The 19,405-nt window shown below is 41.9% G+C and overlaps 1 protein-coding gene across 1 annotated transcript in view; it reads left to right on the top strand.

Annotated features, from left to right (window-relative positions):
- The first annotated feature begins 381 nt into the window (after positions 1-381).
- kif5ab (kinesin family member 5A, b) overlaps positions 382-19,405 on the top strand; it is a 55,972-nt gene continuing 36,948 nt past the window's right edge. The window contains exons 1-2 of the mRNA XM_066663675.1: positions 382-791; positions 15,617-15,704. Coding sequence (XP_066519772.1) covers positions 663-791; positions 15,617-15,704 — 217 coding nt within the window. The 5' untranslated portion in view covers positions 382-662. The remainder of the gene's footprint in view (positions 792-15,616; positions 15,705-19,405) is intronic.

The raw sequence follows: 19,405 nt of genomic DNA, 5'->3' as shown, positions 1-19,405 counted from the left end.
TTTATTTGCCTTCTCAATACTGTCCCAGCTTGCATCATTTGTGGATGCAGGGATGTCAGGTAACTAAGAAACATGGCACACCCCCTGGACTTGGCTCTCTGACCACTGATCTGTCCTGCCACCTGCCAGGCTTTTGTTTCCCTGGGTCTTGATTCCACATAAGAGGCTTCGGCATGAGTGGTCCTGATGCGAACATCACGGTGACGTTACAGCGCCACCACCCAGGCCACGCCTCCCTCGGTGATAAAAGCCAGTCAGCGTGGAGCTGGGCCGAGCGCGTGCGTCCGGATTGCTGCAGCACTCTCTCTCTCTCTCTCTCTCTCTCTCTCTCTCTCTCTCTCTCTCTCTCGCACACACACACTGACCCCTCATACTGAACGAAACACAACTGTAGAGCTACTAGACGTCAACGTGGTTTTATTCCGCATTAAACAAGTCTCAAATTTGCGCACGAGTCCACAGACACTTACGCTTTTTGCGCAGAGAGGTGTGTTTTCCTGCGTTGGATGCTCCTAAACCGCGAAGCTCTTATTCCCGCAACTCCTACGTCGCCTTTGTGCTTGCTGATCGTCACCCTGCGAGCAATTTGCGCGTGAAAAGGGTGAAGGAAGTGAGCGCGCCGAAGCAGTTGAGCTACTTTTCCAAACGCAGAGCGGCGCGCAATGGCTGACCCTGGCGCAGAATGCAACATCAAGGTGCTGTGCCGGTTCCGTCCCCTGAATCAGTCTGAAATTGTTCGTGGGGACAGATTCCTGCCCGTTTTCCAGGGAGACGACACTGTCATCCTCGGGGTAAGCGGCAGATGTTTGAGTACTATCACTCTTTTAAGATTTTCTAAGATTTTGTCCCTCCTAAAATCCATGAGGGTTTCTGTAAGGGTTCGTGGATAAAGTGACGCAGAAAGCCTCACTAAGCTCTTACTGAAGTTGCCTAAGTCGATTTTAAGATAGCATCAGGCTGGGTATCTCACTGTTGGAGATATATCTGAGAACCCTGTTCCTCAGAGGCAATATAGATCCATTTGGATTTGGCTCTGATTGCAGCAATATTACACCGAAGTGAGATCTTAAAAATTAGAGCACCATCTAAAATGGGCTTGGGGCGAAGACTTGCTTGAGCCTTGTTGCACCTAAGTAAACACACAAGGAGATGTCATAAAGAGTGTGAGGAACTGCAAATGGATCAAATTGTCTGGCATTGATCCCCCACTGTGACACAGCAGGCCTAATACACTCCCAACTGCCAGCGTTGTGGGACCAATTTACAGCATCAAGTCAGAGCAGAAGTCCACTTTGTAGTCATTTCCCCTGGAGTGCACAAATATAATAGAGATGCAGCCTTTCATAACATCACAATAGATATTAAACAGACAATACTGAGGCTGACAGTGAGATGCACAGGAAACAGTGCATGGGTTCTTTGTGGAGTGCAGATGGGGGTGGGGGGGTGAATGGGTGGGTCTGCTTTTGTGTGCTGTTTTGGGTGTGTAGCTTCCATATCTGAGAAGTTCACCCAGGGAATGCACACATGCACAGATACAACATTTACAGGGAACATGAAAGTGAAGTAAACATAGTTTGTGCAGTGATTACCTTTACACCATCACTAAACTGTGCACTAAAGACATGAGTGTCACATCAGCTGTGTAATATGTATAGAAAAAGCTTGCTTGGTTACAGAATTCCCTTAGGAACACACACACACACACACACACACACATAGGATGATGTAAGTGCAGGACTCAAAACACTACACATAAGTGTCTCTGTGTAGGTAGTTAAAAAAATACTCTGAATCTGTGCAATGCACTCTGTAATCCTCACACCCTTCAAAGCACTCAGAGAAGTGTGATTTTTGCAAAAATAATAATCATAAATGACTGTTAATTTATATTTGATTCAGAGTCTTTTTGTTGTTACGGGATATTTCTGGATAGGTCTTCAGGAGCTGAGATATTTCTGGATAGGTCTTCAGGAGCTGAGATATTTCTGGATAGGTCTTCAGCTTAAAAAAAATCAGACTTACTATTAACAAAACTAGAACCTGCCAATGCAATCAACCAATTCTGAGGATAAATGCCACTCTTTGTTCTTTGCAAATATAGCAGAGCATAGTGGAAATGTTAGTATAGTTAATTCATTCATTTATACACTTGCGTCTTTGTAGGGGCTAGAGGTGTCTAAGTGTATGTGTGCATTAGAGACAGAGAGAGAGAGAGCGAGAAAGAGGGAGAAGGCCCCTATAGGTCTGCAGTGAGACAGAAAAACTGACACAGCATCCAGAGACTGGTTTGTAGAGACAGATACATAAATGAGTCCCCCCCTCTTTCTCTCTCTCTCTCTCTCTCTCTCTCTCTCTCTCTCTCTCTCTCTCTCTCTCCCTCCTCTCCTATTTTGGTTTGCCCTCCTAATCTCCAAAGGTATATAGGTTTTCATTAGTGTCAGTGTGAAGATGCATGTGTATGCAACATGCTTCCATGAGCTATTAAGCCTTTGTGGGCATGGTCATTGCATGGGCATTGGTTCAGGCAAATGCTCTCAATCAGATTCTCCTTTAGGTATCAAGGGGGTGGGGGCGGGGGTAGGGGGGCTGACTGATTAAATTAAATCCTGTGACATCAGAGCATGCACTGCAGAGCTTAAAAACCTCACCCCTCTTTCATTCCCACCCATGTGAATAAATTTCTGCCATGTGTTTTACTCTGATTACGTGTGAATCTCACTGGTCCAGTGCTGCAAGCAGCAGGCTTTTCCAATTCGTTTTGCAGAACCAAGCATATGGTTGTTAGTAAATAAGTGCAGAAATCAGCTGTCCCTAGGTCAGTACCACTGCTGTCAGAGCAGGGCTCCAGATGTTAGTGGTCATGTTGTGGCCTGTGGCGAGGGTGTGTGTGTGTGTGTGTGTGTGTTAATACAAGCTGGGTGAGAGATCTCTTGTTTCTCTGTGACAGCAAAGAGGAGGGAAAGTGGTGCCAGTCACGGTTCAACACGAGCTTGCTCCACTCTTTTTATTTCTTTCTCCTCCTCCTCCTCTTCATCCTCCACACTACCAGCTCACAAGAGTGTGTCACATCACTCCCACAGCTAAGAATGAATCAGACTCTAGGTTTATGCAGCTGCTGATTGCATCCATCCATCCATCAAGCCCCTATATTATCATCTATTCACTCATCCATTTATACATTCCTCCAAACCTGTACGCCCATCTACTCATCCCTCTTGAACTGTCCATCTAGTCATCCCTCTGGATCTGTACCTATATATACATCCATCACTCTGATCTGTACATCCCTCCAGGTCTTTACATCTGTCTGTCCATCCACTCTAAAAATACACACTGAACTGGTGATTCTTCAGTTGAAGAAGCTTTTTATCAAAAAAAAAAAAAAAAAAAAAAAAAAAAACAGTTACAGGCAGTTACTGAAAACCTGCCCGATTTTATATATATATTTATATATAAAAAAAACAAGCATTTTAGTACTTAGCTCAGCACCATTTTGCTGTTACGACCTGCTGCATAGTCAGACATCAGCTTCTGGCAGTGTTCCTGAGGAATTTTAGCCCATTTCTCCTGAGCAGAAGCCCTCGGTTCACTAATATTCTTGGGTTTGTGTGCTGCAACCACCTTTTGCCCACATTTGACTCTTCCGGTGCTTCTTCTGACATGTTCTTCTGACTTGTCCTGCTGAAACGTCCAATAATGCCCAAGCTTCAGCTTCCTCACAGACAGCATGATGTTTTCTCCTTGATACTTGATTGAATCCATCTTGGCCTCCACATGCTGCAGGTTTCCAGTACCAGAAAAAGAAAAGCAGCCCCAGAGCATCACTGAATTGCTGCAATGCTTCACTGTAGACAGGGTGTTCTTTTCAAGGTACACTTAATTCATCCTCCTCCAGAAACACTGCTGATCCATAAGGCCACAAAGTTTCATTTTTGTTTCATCACTTCACAGACAGACTCCCCAAAGCTCTGTGGCTTAGTTAAATGTTTTTGAGCACAGTGGAGCCGACTTTCCTTATATTTTTGGACCTTTACATTGAGACCTTCAGCTTTTAGTATGTGCCTTACTTTGCAAACCAGAACCTCACCTGCTGCCACCAAATCTGGCTTCAGTTCTTTTGCAGGCACTAATGTGTTTTTGAGCACTTGTCTCTTCAGGAATCTGGGGTCAGCTGTTGATAACTTCCTTTTCTGACACGTCAATGTTTTTATACCCAGCGTTCTGTTAACTTTGCTGTATATTCTTTTTCTTGTGTGTAAGGCAGTCTTTGGCTCTCTTGTCTTGCCATATTTGTAACATGCAGTCAAACATCACAGTCAACACACCCTTAGCCAGTCCAGATGTTTGATGCATTTTATCTCAAGAACACAACTAATGAAGCCCTTGCTTAGTTGCATCATGTGTGCTTGAGGCCACACTTGTTTGGCAAAGGTGTGCTCTTATAAGGGATTCTATTCAGGGAGGTGAATAATTCTGAGACTGCAGTAGTCATTAAAAGGGGCATTTGGTGTTGAAACTGGAGAAACAGCTTGTTAAAGTAATTGTGTTGAGCTCAGCAGCCAACTTTTGTTAGTTTGGGTGTTAATAAGGAGGTTTTATGTTGTCAGAGCATTATTCACCATCAGCAGGATTTCAGGAATGGTGCATAAACTCTCAGCCAGTTCTGCTATACCTCAAACTCAAATTGCTGCTCATTGACTTGCTTCTTTTCACTTGTGCCCTTTCAAGATTCAGTATATTATAGTGCACTTTTTTTAGGGATCCACCATTTTGTAGTAGTTTCCAAAAACATTCATTAATTTATTCATTCATTCATCGTCTGTAACCACTTGTCCAGTTCAGGGTCACAGTGGGTCCGGAGCCCAACCGGAATCATTGGGCAAAAGGCAGGAACACACCCTGGAGGGTGTGCCAGTACTTCTGTGTATATGCATTCGACCATCAATCATTCCATCCATCCATTTGTTGTTTCAGCTAGCCAAAAACTGTTCAGTCAAGCTGTTAACACAAACACTACTACTCGACTTTGTAATTAAGCAATCCCCTCCCCTTTCCCTCTCTCTTATTCTCTATTCTCTCACACTAAGGGCATGAATAAATGAAGGCTATTGTAAGGATGCAGCAGAAATAAATGTTAGCTGGTACATAAATAACTGTGTCCTACCCTTGTGCTTTGTGTCCGCAAAAGAGCAAAGAACTCAACCATGAAACTGATGACTATCTCACACAGAGCTAAGAATGAGCAGCGGCCTTGGTTCCTGTGTGAGCGGAGGAAAGCCTTCAGAAATAAATGAATCTCCTGAGACTGAAGGATGTGTTATAAAGCAGGGCCAGACACAGAAAGATCAACAAAAAAGATAAGAGTTTAAGAGTAGACTAGGGGAGATTAAGGTTTATTTTCTGGGAGAAAGGGAAAAGGGCAATGTGAAGAAGGTAGAAAAAAAGTAAGTGGAAGAAAAGGTAAGAGAGTAATCAAAAAGAGAATAGGAGGTAAGACTAATGAAAGGGAGAGAGAATAGAGAAAGGGAAAAGATGGAGTAAGAAGGGACAGGCTGACAATGTGAGGGGATGAAAATAGAGAGAGAAATGTAGGATTAAGAAATTGTGGAAAAGAGAGAAGAGGTGCGAAGAGGGGGGAATTAAACAACAGTGGAAATAAAGAAAGGTAGAATGGAGAGAGAGATTTTAATAATATTGCAAAGGGAGAAAAGAAGAAGGGAGGGAAAGAGAATTTTTGTGTGTGAGAGAGGGAGAGAATAAGAGAGTGAGAGAGATAGATAGATAGATAGATAGATAGATAGATAGAGAGAGAGAGAGAGAGAGAGAGAGATACTTTATTAGTGTTGCAGAGAGAGAATGCTGCATCTCTGTTGAGCAGCTGAATGTTATTATTGCCAAACTGAGCTTGGAACGAGCAGATCTGGACTGACCCACATAGACCAGAACACACATTTCTGACATATCAGCATCCCAGAAGTCCAGATTAGTGTATGATTAGCTCTGTAGATGAGCGGGTCAAAGGAGGGTATCGAACCAGTGAGATTTACTGTGATACACTGGGTGAAGACCTTATAAATTTAATCCTTTAAACCGACAGAGGCAATGCACCGCATAACGAGATTATGAATTACATAAATATATATGAATTTGTTTTGTGTGGTTGTGCACCTCTTTACATTTGGACCTTTGCATGTTTGATATCTCCTGTTTGGAATCTACATTCTGCCTAATGTTAAGAGATGATTATATTATGATGTGTACATTTAAGGAATTTGGTGAAAATTAGTTATTTTTTATTCAACTACGACTAGATGTTTAGATTTTGAAAATGTACAAATAAATGTAAATTATATTTTGAACCAAACTATTCAGGCAGCACAGGTAGTGTTGCAGTCACACAGTTCCAGGGGTTTGGTGTGTTCTCCCTGTATCTGTGTGGGTTTCCTCAGGGTGCTCCGGTTTCCTCCCACAGTCCAAAATACACGTTGGTAGGTGGATTGGCGAATAAAATCGTGTGTCAGGGTGTGTTCCTGCCTTGTGCCCAGTGATTCCAGGTAGGCTCCGGACCCACTGTGACCCTGAACCAAATAAGAGTTTACAGACAATGAATGAATGAATGAATGAATGAATGAATTGTAGAGATATATCTGTTTGCCCCAGTTTATCCGAGACATGTTCAGAGCTCTCATGTTTTCCAGTTTGCTTGGACTGAAATTGGGGCGGGGGGCGGTTCTGTCACTGGGGGGTGGGGGGTTGGGGGTAAAATATAAAAGCATAGCTAAAAAAAAAGTATCTTCCACCTCCAGCTCGTCCACGCACACAGAGCATAGGTTACGTTCGCTGCACATGGGTGCTTGCAGCTGAAACCTATTTCAGACCTCACCTGGCATCAAGAAATCCTGTTTTCTGATTGGCCAATAGGTCGCTAATTCAAGAATGCTGTAGGACGCAGAGTAATCTGCCTTTGACTTATTTATCAAGTTAATCATATCTCAGTGTGAGAAATGCCATGTGTGGCCTGTCAGCATGTGAACTTCAAATGCCTGTGTCTCACGCTCAATGTGTGAGATTCGAGAGCCCTGCATGTTTAATGATAGCTTCTTCAGTTTTGCGCTAAAGCTAAAGTTGAGGCTAACATAGTTAGGTGTAATTTAAGTTGGGGACACTAGGTATGCTTCTGATACCTGTCTTAACAATCTGCTCCACTACAGCAAGATCTTGGCCACAATATAGGATTAGATACATATGGTCTATAAACACTGAACAAAACAGTTTAAAGACAGGGTGGCGTGGTGGTGCAGCCGATAGTGTAGCTGTCACACAGCTCTAGGCCCTGGTGTTGTAGGTCTGACCCTTGGGTGACTGTCTGTGAGGAGTTTGGTTCTCCTCGTGTCTGTTTCCTCCAATTGCTTCAGTTTCCACCAAAGGACCAGTCTTTGTTTACCACAGTCTTTGTTCGTTGTTTTGTTTTCTGTGGGATAGTTTTATGTGGGTTAATGACAGTTCCAATGTTATGATAATGACAGAATCTGAAAATGATCATGCCTATTATTTTGTCACACAATGCTGAGATAATTTACACAACAAGACTGTCAAGAAACAAATGGTTTTTAAATCATAGTAAATAGAACAAAATTTGTACTACACATATATTTAAACCATTCGACTACAGGCTCAATGCAGATAGGTTTGACAAACATCGTCGTAAATCGTTTCATGAACTTCCGTCTTTCGGACAAAGTGCTAAATTGTTGTCAGTGAATTTGACGTCTGTGTGGGTAATTGGTAAATGGAATGCAAATATGAGAGGCAACTGAATTGAATGGAACAGTTATTCAGCATTCTTGTCCCCAGCACATTTCCATCCATCCATTAATCCAAACATCCATCCTCATACATCCATCTACCCATCCATTAATACCTCCATCCATCTCTCTTTTTCTTTCTCTGAATGACATACTGTTACCTATATAAATTCTTCATCAAACATCTACAATTGTGAGGAAATGCTGTACTCTTGTTTTTTAAGTTGTTAAGGTGGAATGGCGTGTTTGAGTAAAGTTGTAAGATTTTATTCACTGTTTGAATTACCACAGAAACTCATTTGTTACTTCAGTTGTTTGGTATTGTAACACTTTCAGTCTGTGTTTAATCTCTCAAATTTAGAGTCACTTCTATCTACAACAAAAGTCAATATTACCCACCTATGGAGCAGGAAACTGAGAGGAACAAACAAGTTTTCATGCAGGAAGATTATGCAGTTAGCAAATCTTCACCCTCCAAAACATCATAGAACCATGTTTTGTTTTATATTGTACATCCACAGCACATCTCTTTGATGACTTATAAAATTATATGGCATGCCTAAGGCATTTATTCACATCTTTAAAGACTTGTATTGGTGGTCAAGAGGCACGTTAAGGACAAAAGTGGCCACACAGACTCCTTAAAGATTGTCACCGGGGTAAGACAAAGCTACGTTCTATCCCCATTCCCCTTCTTTGTTGCCCTCGACTACATTGTGCAATGTGCCAGAGCTTACATTGCTTCCTGCATCCACTGGTCTGACCAAGACAGCCTGGACAACTTGGACTTTTCTGACAACATTGCTCTGTTAGAAGAGGAGGATAGAGAAACATGCCAAATTGGCCTTTAGTTAAACACTGAGAAGACAAACATCATGTACATCAATGCCACAGCTCAATCAAAGGGGATACTGACTGGAAAAAAAATGATGGTGTGATAGGAAATTGTCAGGGCAGAACACAAAGGAAAAAGGGGAAACCATTGCTGCACGTTAGCGTGTGGAAGAAAAGGATTGGCGAAGGGAGGAAAGGAGTGGTAACCGAGGTTAATGGCCCTTGCCCAATCTGGACTGAAGTCTGAAAGGACAGGCAGGGCGGTCTCAGCAGGAACAGAGACAGTAGTAGTCACGGAGGTCAGGGAGAAACTGGGAGTTATAGGAGCCTCCAATAGAGCCCAAGGAGAGACCTGGGTAACGGTTGATAAGGCAACGGTTGATGAGCAGCTCAGAACGTGACGTCTCTCTGGTGAAACTGGGTTGCTTTTTTGCTGCTACAGCAGCATCCCTTCGCCTGCTCTCATTATCAGCTGCCAGCCATGAGGGTTTAGGCAGCCCCTCCTTCCTCCAAAGCGTGTCTTGGTCGTTGCTGGCCGAGGTGCTGAATTGGACCCTGCCTGCTTTAGCACTCTACAGAGAGGAGAAAAACTCTGGGGCTGCTCAGATGATGGAGGAGGATCATTTCGTGGGAGAATCCCCCCGTGACACTGGAGAAAGTGGAGATTTTTGCCTACTTGGGCAGTGTCATTGCCCAAAGTGTGGACATGGAGGTGGATGTCAAATGCTGTATCGGAAAGCAGCAGCCGTCTTCTGGAAGATGAACAAGATCTGGTCCTTCCTATCAACTTCCCTGAAGACCAAGCTTCACTTCTTCACTTCCATTGTGCTCCAGACAGCCATCAGCCAGGCTCACCAAGCTGACGTTTACCAACAAAAGGTGTTGCCTCAAGCTCTGCTATTATGACCACATCACCAGCAAGCAATGAGAGCGATCTCCACATTACTGTTGGCTGGTGAAGACTTCTGTTATTCAGCTACACCCTTCGATTGGAAAATCACAAAATCACAAAGATGTAAGTGAGAAATATACCCCGACACAAAATGTTCAAGAGAACGTCCCCAGACTCAACTATAGAAGAACGTTTATAGAGGATCTGAATACACTGGATATCACAAGGGGATATGAAACATTCATCCAAGAAATGCAGGAGAACACACGGTGCCCAATATGCCACCTGGCATGGGAGGATCTTATACTGCATTCCATCAACTCAAATTCCACTGAAGTCAGATGCCAGAGCTGGGAATGACATCACACCTGAGCTGAAGTTTTTAAAACTTGATAAATTCCTTAATGGCGGCACAGTGGCGCAGCAGGTAGTGTCACAGTCACACAGCTCCAGGGGCCTGGAGGTTGTGGGTTCGATTCCCGCTCCGGGTGACTGTCTGTGAGGAGTTGGTGTGTTCTCCCCGTGTCCTGGGTTTCCTCCGGGTGCTCCGGTTTCCTCCCACAGTCCAATAACACATGTTGGTAGGTGGACTGGTGACTCCAAAGTGTCCGTAGGTGTGAGTGAATGTGTGTGTGTGTGTGTGTATGTGTCTGCGTTGCCCTGTGAAGGACTGGCGCCCCCTCCAGGGTGTATTCACCGCCTTGCGCCCAATGATTCCAGGTAGGCTCTGGACCCACCGCGACCCTGAATTGGATAAGTGGTTACAGATAATGAATGAATGAAATTCCTTAATGTGACTCAGAACTGATCTTTTCAGGGCTGTATGGACATGTCGAAACCGACTTTTTTATCTGATTCCTGGTCGTAAATCATGAATGTGAATGGCCAGATTGTATTTCATGTGTCTTTTTGCATGTACACCTGCACCTAGGGCTTTCACTTCAGTCAGCACCAGCAGAGCAGCAAACAACAAAGAAGGAAAGGCTCAAGCTGTGTCCCAAATAGCACCACACTCCAGTATATTATTTGCCCTGTAAAACTGCTTGTGTCTGCAGTCTCTTACATACTAAAACAAAACATGAGTGAAATAAGATGAGCCCTGTGAAGGACTGGCGCCCCCTCCAGGGTGTATTCCTGCCTTGCGCCCAATGATTCCAGGTAGGCTCTGCACCCACCGCAACCCTGAACTGGATAAGGGTTACAGATAATGAATGAATGAATGAATGAATGAAATAAAATGATTATTTAAGTTTTAATGTGGTCTGTGTATAAATAAGTCACTCAGATTCAAACAGAAGAGCAGAGAAACGCATTAGAGACTGACGTGCTAACGGTTTTCCTTTATCTCCTTATGCCGGAAATGCTAATGTGGCTAACTAATTTTAACAGTGCCTCTTCATACTACATAGTGTGATCATTTATGCTCCTGACATAGAGAGGAGATAGGTTTCTGTGCGTCTGGGTGTTGTAAAACTCTCTCCAGTGCAGGTAGAAGAGTGTATAAGATAAATATTTCTGTCATTCCCATTTGTTTACAATAACGCTGCACTCTGAAACCAGACAAGCAGTGCCCAGTATGGTGCCCATGCTAAAAACAATACACCACTGCAAGCAGCTGGCTTTTTCCGCCTTCTTGCCCTAATCATGTAGCATACAAGCTGTTTGCTGTCCTCCTGAGTGAAATCTGATACACACCTGAGCTACTAACGGGTCTGTTTTTCCAGTTTAATTACACAACAGAGGCAAAGACTAAGATTAAGACGTGGTTGCATTTTCTGAGGCAGCTTTTTGAGGTGTTCAGCTATGATATTCCTAATTTTGTGAATGATCCTGATTCTTTCTGACTCAGCTATAACAGTATTTTCACATCTAATCCCTGGAATTCAAAACAAGTTTCTAGACTGTGAAGTGTTGTTGGAACAGAACGAGCTCCATTTCTCTCCTTCATGCTTCCATCGAGAACCTTCAGCGGCTTTACCCATCATGCTTTGAGGCTCATTAGGCCTCAGTGCTGTGATGTGTGTGAGCAAGCAGCGACGTGCACATGCACTCACACGTGCACACAGACCAGCGACTTCCAAACGGCTCCAGGCTCCTTGCTGCATCTTGTCTTGGTCTATATTTGTATCCACTGTCAGTTCGGCTTCTTTATGTATATTTCGCTTCCATTTTTTACTGAGAAAGGTCCTCACAGTTGGAATGAAATGGGATGCGAATGGCCAGCGATTTGTAGTCAGCAAAATATCCATTGCAAGTGGCACAAGAGTCTTAGACTGGAATGCTCTGTGGAGATTGAGGTCAACCTGGGTCTGAGAGTGTGGAGGTGTGTGTGTGTGTGTGTGTGTGTGTGTGTGTATTTGGTGCTTCATGTTTGCTCAAGCTCTGTCAAAATCTGAATTGCTTTCTTTACAATTCTAACCTCTTTGTCTCTCCGTGTCTTTCCTCTTCTTTTATTCCACCCTTATACTTGTTTTCCTCCTCCTTTCCACCTCCACTGTTCTTTAGCCTGCTGCACTTGTACAGCCTTTGGTTAGCTGTCAGTGTTGCCAAGTATGAATAAAATAAATAAATAAAGAAAAAGAAAATTTGCATTCTCATCACACAGCTTGGACACATTCCTCTCTCTCTCTCTCACTCTCTCTCTCTCTCTCTCTCTCTCTCTCTCTCTCTCTCTCTCTCTCTGGGTCTGATTAATAATGCAGCCTCCTCCACTTAGATAGGGAGTAAATTGCTCCAGTTGTGATAAGAGGCAGTGGGAAATAATGGTGGCACATTACTGACAAGGCTGGCTGTGGTCGATGACGATGTGTTGTTATTAAGGCTGACTATTTTAAAGAGTTTTTTTTGCTGCTAAAAACTCACAAACAAGGAAACTTCAAACAGAAAACTGAGGCTGATCAGCAAGGACACGGAGGGCAATGAGGAAGAGAAGCCCAGAGTGATGCTGAAAGAAGGATGAATTCTCAGAGGAAAGCTGGGTTGGTCTGAGGCTATTAGAGCATATCCTCCAATCCCCCAATCTCAGCTCAGCTGCCCTCTTTTCCTTGCTCATCCCTCTCTCTCTCTCGCTCTCTCTCTCTCTAACACACACACCTCATCTCTCTTCCTTTTTGTCTCTGCACTCCTTTCTCCCCTTACTTTGTGTTTGCTACACTTCCTGTATTTGTACTATCTGTATTTCTATTTTTTTCAACGTTTATTGCAGACTCCTCTCTTCTCTTATCTTCTCTTCTCTTCCACATGTCCCCCAACAGTCATTCTATCATTTTTCACTATTTTTCCTCACTTTCTCAGTCACTCTTCCCCTGTTCTACACTCTTTTTCCCAATTTTCCACTCTTTTCTCTCTGTTCTCTACTCTCCTTCTACCTTTTTCACATCTAACTCTTTGTCAGTTGCCCTTTCTCTCTCCACATTTTTCTTTCCAATATTTTTCGCTCTTTTTCTCCACTGTCAACACTGACTACTTTTTTTTCTCCACTCCCTCTCTGACAGCTGCTCTCTCCTGCTCTCTAACTCTCTCTCTCTCTCTCTCTCTCTCTCTCCCTTCATCTCCTCCACCAGCAGCTCCTACTTTGTTCTTGCCTTAATTGTACTCTTTCTCACAGCAGAGTGAAGGGAGTCTGGCCAAATATTGATAAGATTACACCCACAAGCACAATCCTTTCAGGAGCACAAGGCGGTTTCTCTCTCTCTCTCTTTCTCTCTCTCTCTCTCTCTCTCTCTCTCTGTGTGTGTGTGTGTGTGTGTGTGTGATAGAGAGAGAGAGAGAGAGAGAGAGAGAGAGAGAGAGAGTTGCTCTAATGCTGCCTATCAAATTATACATGTTAAACACAGCCATAACACTTTCTCCTACTTACATAACCATAAACACCCTTTACTATACAACGGTGGGGGAGACAGAGGCCAGAGAGAGAGAGAGAGAGAGAGAGAGAGAGAGAGAACAATGAAGACAGAGTGAAATAAAAGAATTACAGTTATAGAATGAAAATGAGAAATTGTGAAAGGGACAGGGGCAGTCTGAAGGAAAGGAAGAAAGAGAATCAGACAGAAAAAGTGAAAGAGAAAGAGAGAGAAAGAATAAAAAAGAAACAGAGAGGGAGGTTTTCCAGAGAGCTTTCCTGTAGCTCAGCTGTGATTTTGCTTTAGTGAGGCGAGCTCAAAGCAGCTCTCCCTGTGGAGAAGGAAGTAGAGGGCCTAATTAATGAGTGTGAAGCAGCTGATGAGGGGTGTGTGTGTGTGTGTGTGTGTGTGTGTGTGTGTGCTTAGCGACCTCAGAGTGATAAACATTGAGCTTCACTGAGTGTCAGAAGCTTACAGAAAAAAAAAAGATTCACTCAGTGCCATTGAAATCCAGATTCCTCTCAGACAGAACTGAGTAGATTTTAAGGCCGTGGGACTGGGGCTTGTATTTGATCAATAGAAGAGTCAAAAGACCACAAATCAAAAGTGTGTGCGAGCATCTTAGTATGTGTTGTGTAGGGCTGCCCGGCTGAAGCAGCAAACCCCAGTCAATTACTGTAAGCCTGTTTTTTCCAAAACCTATCTATCTGTCCATCGATCCTCTTCATCTTTCCCTTTCCCTCATTTATTTGTTTGCTTTCATCTGGGGCCTCATCTTCCTCTTTTTCCCCATCTTTCTACAGCCTGATGCCCCTAGCTCGGATGTCTCAGTCACTTCAGACTGAGACTAATTGCTGTGCTGTACAGTGTAAAGCCAAGGCTTTTCTCAGCTGGACCTCTTTGTGCTGATGTGAAACTGGCCAGCAGCTGTCTGTCAGTTGGGACTGTGGCTATTTAAATGGGTTTAAATAGGATTGGGCTTTATGACAATGTTTCATTGTTATTGCGCTATGTCCCATTGCTTTTCTGAGCATATTGTAGACGTCTTCAGTCTTTACTTGAATAGGGCATATTGTACTCATCATGGAGAAAGCATAATTGTTTTACTGGATTTACAGCAAGGCACTAGTGCGGAATACTAATAGTGCAATATGTGTAGCCTGAAAACTGAGAATGTGTATAATGTTAATGCCTAAATGTGTTGCAGTTTTTTCGTATTAGTTTTTTTTGGAAGAATTAATTGCATTTACCCATTTACAGTATGAGAGATTTGTAATTTCTGATCATTAAAAAACACAGCTGTACTTCTATTCACTGTGAGGACCTAGAGGGTTGATTCCCGCTCCGGGTGACTGTCTGTGAGGAGTTGGTGTGCTCTCCCAGTGTCTGCGTGGGTTTCCTCTGGGTGCTCCGATTTCCTCCCACGGTCCCAAAACACACGTGGGTGGGTGGATTGGCATCTTAAAAAAGTGTCCCTAGGTATGAGTTTGTGAATGAATGTGAAAGTCTGTGTGTGTCACCCTGCGAAGGACTGGGGCCCCCTCCAGGTTGTGTTCCTGCTGTGATTCCAGGTAGGCTCCAGACCCACCGCAACCCTGAACTGGAAAAGCGTTTACAGACAATGAATGAATGAATGTACTTTTATTCAGATTTATGAAAAAAAAATACATCAAAATTGTGGTCACACAGTTACACATTAATATTGACCTTTTTAATTAAGTATACATTTACTAACTTTTTAGTGTTTTTATATATTTCTCTTTTGGATTCATGTTCTTTACATTATGGTGGTAAGACCATCTGCTTCCCAATGGGTTACACTTCTGACCTCTGAGCTTTAGATCATTATTTAAAACCAAAAAATTAATAAATAAAAACACAGTTATATAGACCTCATGTCCCATGCTGCTAGGTGTCACTGGTATGTAATAAGAAGTTCCACAAAGTACATTTGTGCTTCTGATCAAGTTCTACTCAAATCCTCATATCTGACCAATATTCAGATCATTTGTTGATGTTGTTGCTCCAGTTCAGAGATGTGTGTTAAAAGACATAAACACACAAATGAAGATAAAGGATTTATTCAGTGAGAGAAGCTTCTGGACAAAAAAATAGAGGAATGCATTGATCTACTGCAGTTTAGTCACCATCTTCAGATCGATGTGTTCTAATGCACTGACGCATGTTTACACCCTCTGGACTATGGTTTTAATACAGTTTTATTGGTGTGTTTCCCACAGGGAAAGTCCTTTATATTTGACCGCGTCTTTCCAACCAACACCACGCAAGAGCAGGTCTACAACAGCTGCGCCAAGCAGATTGTCAAAGGTGAGTGTGTATTTACACTTACGTCTAAAATATTGAAATGTGACTAAATATGACTTTGTCAAAAATATAAATCTGTTTGGATTTGAAGATGTAAACTTAAAAGTAAATGAAAACAAATAATTCCTTATACAGTAGAACCCCGGAAGTCGACCATTTCTGAAGTCGACATAATTGGAAGTTGACGCCAAATGTCGAGAGAATTTCGACTCGGAGGTCGACCTTAAAACTCGGAACCCGACCCGACCCACGAGACTTTTGTAAACAAACGGCACTCGTGTTGAGCTTAACTGACGCTACTTGGCGTCAGTTTACGGCGTCGTTCCGCAAGGTTGGAAGCTTTTGAGGTTGTGCTCCAAGTTTTTGCATATCTCACGTGTTTTTTGACTTTTTTTAGCAATATTACTTACCTAAGGGTGTAATTGTTGATCATTTTTGTAGGGGAATTTATGGTAAAAAATTAATGGTCGAGAACCAATTAATCGGTTTTCAGTTATTTCTTATGGGGAAATTCGATTCGGAACACGACCGCATCAGTTGTCGATGTGAGTTCCGGTGTTGTGGCCGATTCAGTTCCCCGTCCAGTTCATGTTTCTTGAGTCTGCAAGAACGCGCATTCAAGCAATCACCGTGCGCGCGACCGAGTGCTACATCTACGGAAGCCGAAACACAACAAAAAGTACTAAATAACGGATAACACAATCCGCTTTGAAAAAAAGATTATTTATGCAGATGTTTCTTAATAATATTTGGTCTAATATAATTAAAAAAAAGCTAACGGAATGATTTGTGTGTTTTATTAAGTATTTTTATGGAGACATTGAAATACGAAAACACAGATTTCTGTAGGGGGAACACTTTTAGACAGATCCGGACAGATGTTTTTTCACCTGTCTAAAAGTATTCCCCCTACAGAAATCTGTGTTTTTATATTCACTTACATGAATAACAGTGTATTATTAACGAATAATGACTAAATGTCTCACTCACATCAGTACTAGATCACAAAAGACTACTTTAAGGTGTTTATGACAGGGGAACAGACCTGGACAGACTATTTCACCTGACTAAAATCCAGCCTCCTTTTTGTTTGTTTGTTTTATATTATTTTAATGATAATAATCCCTGAGTAAATGCCTATTACATAGTTGTGCATAAATGTTTCATTCACTCAATTAACATTTTAAAAATATTAAAATCGTATTTCAATGTCTCCATAAAATGTCTTCATTGTACTTAATATATATATTTTTAATTATATTAGACAAAATATTATTAAGAAACGTCTGCATAAATCTTTTTTTTTCAAAGCGGATTGTGTTTTCCGTTATTTAGTACTTTTTGTTGTGTTTCGGCTTCCGTAGATATAGCACTCAGTCGCGCGCACGGTGATTGCTTGAATGCGCGTTCTCGCAGACTGAAGAAACATGAACTGGACGGGGAACTGAATCGGCCACAACACCGGAACGGATTTCCGCCGACTTCCGGGGTTCTACTGTATTTAGTTTGTTTTACAGAATATATATGTAATAAATAGTAAAATATATACGCATTTATGGCAGTGAACACACACACACACACACACACCAGTATGTAAGTGCAGTGAACACACACACATTGAGTGATGTAGCCTTGGAACCATAAAGATTCACTATCAGAACAAGATCTACTTTCTGTAATTGTCCTTTACAGAGTGTTTCAATTTAATGAAAAACGGACCAAAAAAAAGACACACAATCTGATGCAAAACAAAAGCATTTTCCTTTAATCTCCATAAAATGTTATGAATATTTATTCAGAGCCTTTAGGGGATCTGTTTCAGTTATAAGAGGATTTATCATGACAGACTCATTTGATTGATTTTTATATTCTGTACCGTGTGAAAGTCTTAGGTGAAAGTTTTAGGCACCAAAGGAGAAGTTATATTTTTCCTATCTCACCTGAATGAGCTGTAATTGTTACTTAATGCCTGACTGGTCTAATCAATACTTAATTAAATGGTGGTGTCTGGTGGTTTTGAAGGAATCTCTGCAATGGCTGGGAGCTCCTAGGAAAAATATTGAAACTAATTGTCTGGAACCAAGGCATCTCACAAGATATCAATGCTCATATTAGAAATACAGGACCATGAAAGTACATATTAGAACCATAGAACAATTACAGCATATATTATTACTGCGGAATATTTAGAGAACATCATTATAAAGGAAAGACAAATCCTTGTAAAACATGATCTAAGAATGTAATAATAATAACATACATACATTCACAGGCAATTAGGCCATTTTCTTCATTGAAAAAGGGCAACAGCCATGGAAAACTTCTAGAATCCTTAGTTTCCTGGGAATTTTCTGGACTCCTTTCTTCTCCAGAAACTCCTTTTCAGAAAATTAGCTAATTTCTTTACGAAAGTGGCACACAATGTAAAGGAAATCTGATTTTAATTTAGCAAAACACATTTCAGACTACAGTCATTACAAAGCACATTTATCCCCATTCAAATAGCACTTACATTCAGTACACAAAACCTCCAGGGACACTTCATGAAGCTGCTAGAGAGAATGGTCAAGAGTGAGTGAAACAGCGTCACAGGACATGGGGCCATTTCTAAAATAATCTGCAATAGAATATAGCTTGAAATAATAATAATTGCATAGCTTGCAAATGTATCCACTTTTTTTTTACTTTGAATAAATTACAGTTTGCTACCAATTACAATTGCTACCAATACCTGAGATACTTTTTCTAAACTCCTAACACAGCAACACAACTACAGGGGTTGGACAATGAAACTGAAACACCTGGTTTTAGACCACAATAATTTATTAGTACAGTGTAGGGCCTCCTTTTGCGGCCAATACAGCATCAATTTGTCTTGGGAATGACATATGCAAGTCCTGCACAGTGGTCAGAGGGATTTTAAGCCATTCTTCTTGCAGGATAGTGGCCAGGTCACTTACGTGATGCTGGTGGAGGAAAACGTTTCCTGACTCGCTCCTCACAAACACCCCAAAGTGGCTCAATAATATTTAGATCTAGTGACTGTGCAGGCCATGGGAGATGTTCAACTTCACATTCATGTTCATCAAACCAATCTTTCTCCAGTCTTGCTGTGTGTATTGGTGCATTGTCATTCTGATACACGGCACCGCCTTCAGGATACAATGTTTGAACCATTGGATGCACATGGTCTTACTGCTGCAATGTGCAATTAATGAAGATTGGCCACCAGGCTGCTCCAGTTTAGCCATGAAACCTCCCACACTAAAATGACAGGTGTTTCAGTTTCATTGTCTAACCCCTGTATATCACACAAGTAGCCAAATAGCCCATTTTCCGCTCAAAACCGTATTTGGTTCAAAATCTACTTTTCAATATTCTAACAAATCCTTCTCTACATTCACTAACCCCATCAAAACACGGCAAACATGCCTCAGTATTGAGTTATTCTTTCAAAACACTGGGACATGATTTCTATCCAAGAACGTATGTATAGTCAATCATAGCACAACAACTGTCAAAAAAACAGTTGATGGCATCACAGAAACTGTATTACTCCAGTTCCGTCAGCAAACAATAGATGTTATGACATCCACTGTCTTTTTCCTGGAAACCACTACTTTTTTTGCTTTAGTGGCAAATGTGTGCATTTTTGGTAACATACTATCTACAGGTGACTAATATTTACTGTATGGTGGACAAAA

Source organism: Hoplias malabaricus, chromosome 3 (genome assembly GCF_029633855.1).
Source record: "Hoplias malabaricus isolate fHopMal1 chromosome 3, fHopMal1.hap1, whole genome shotgun sequence".
Classification (NCBI taxonomy): Eukaryota; Metazoa; Chordata; class Actinopteri; order Characiformes; family Erythrinidae; genus Hoplias; species Hoplias malabaricus.
The sequence above is the reverse complement of the archived record's forward strand: the minus strand, read 5'-3'. Positions and strand labels throughout refer to the sequence as shown.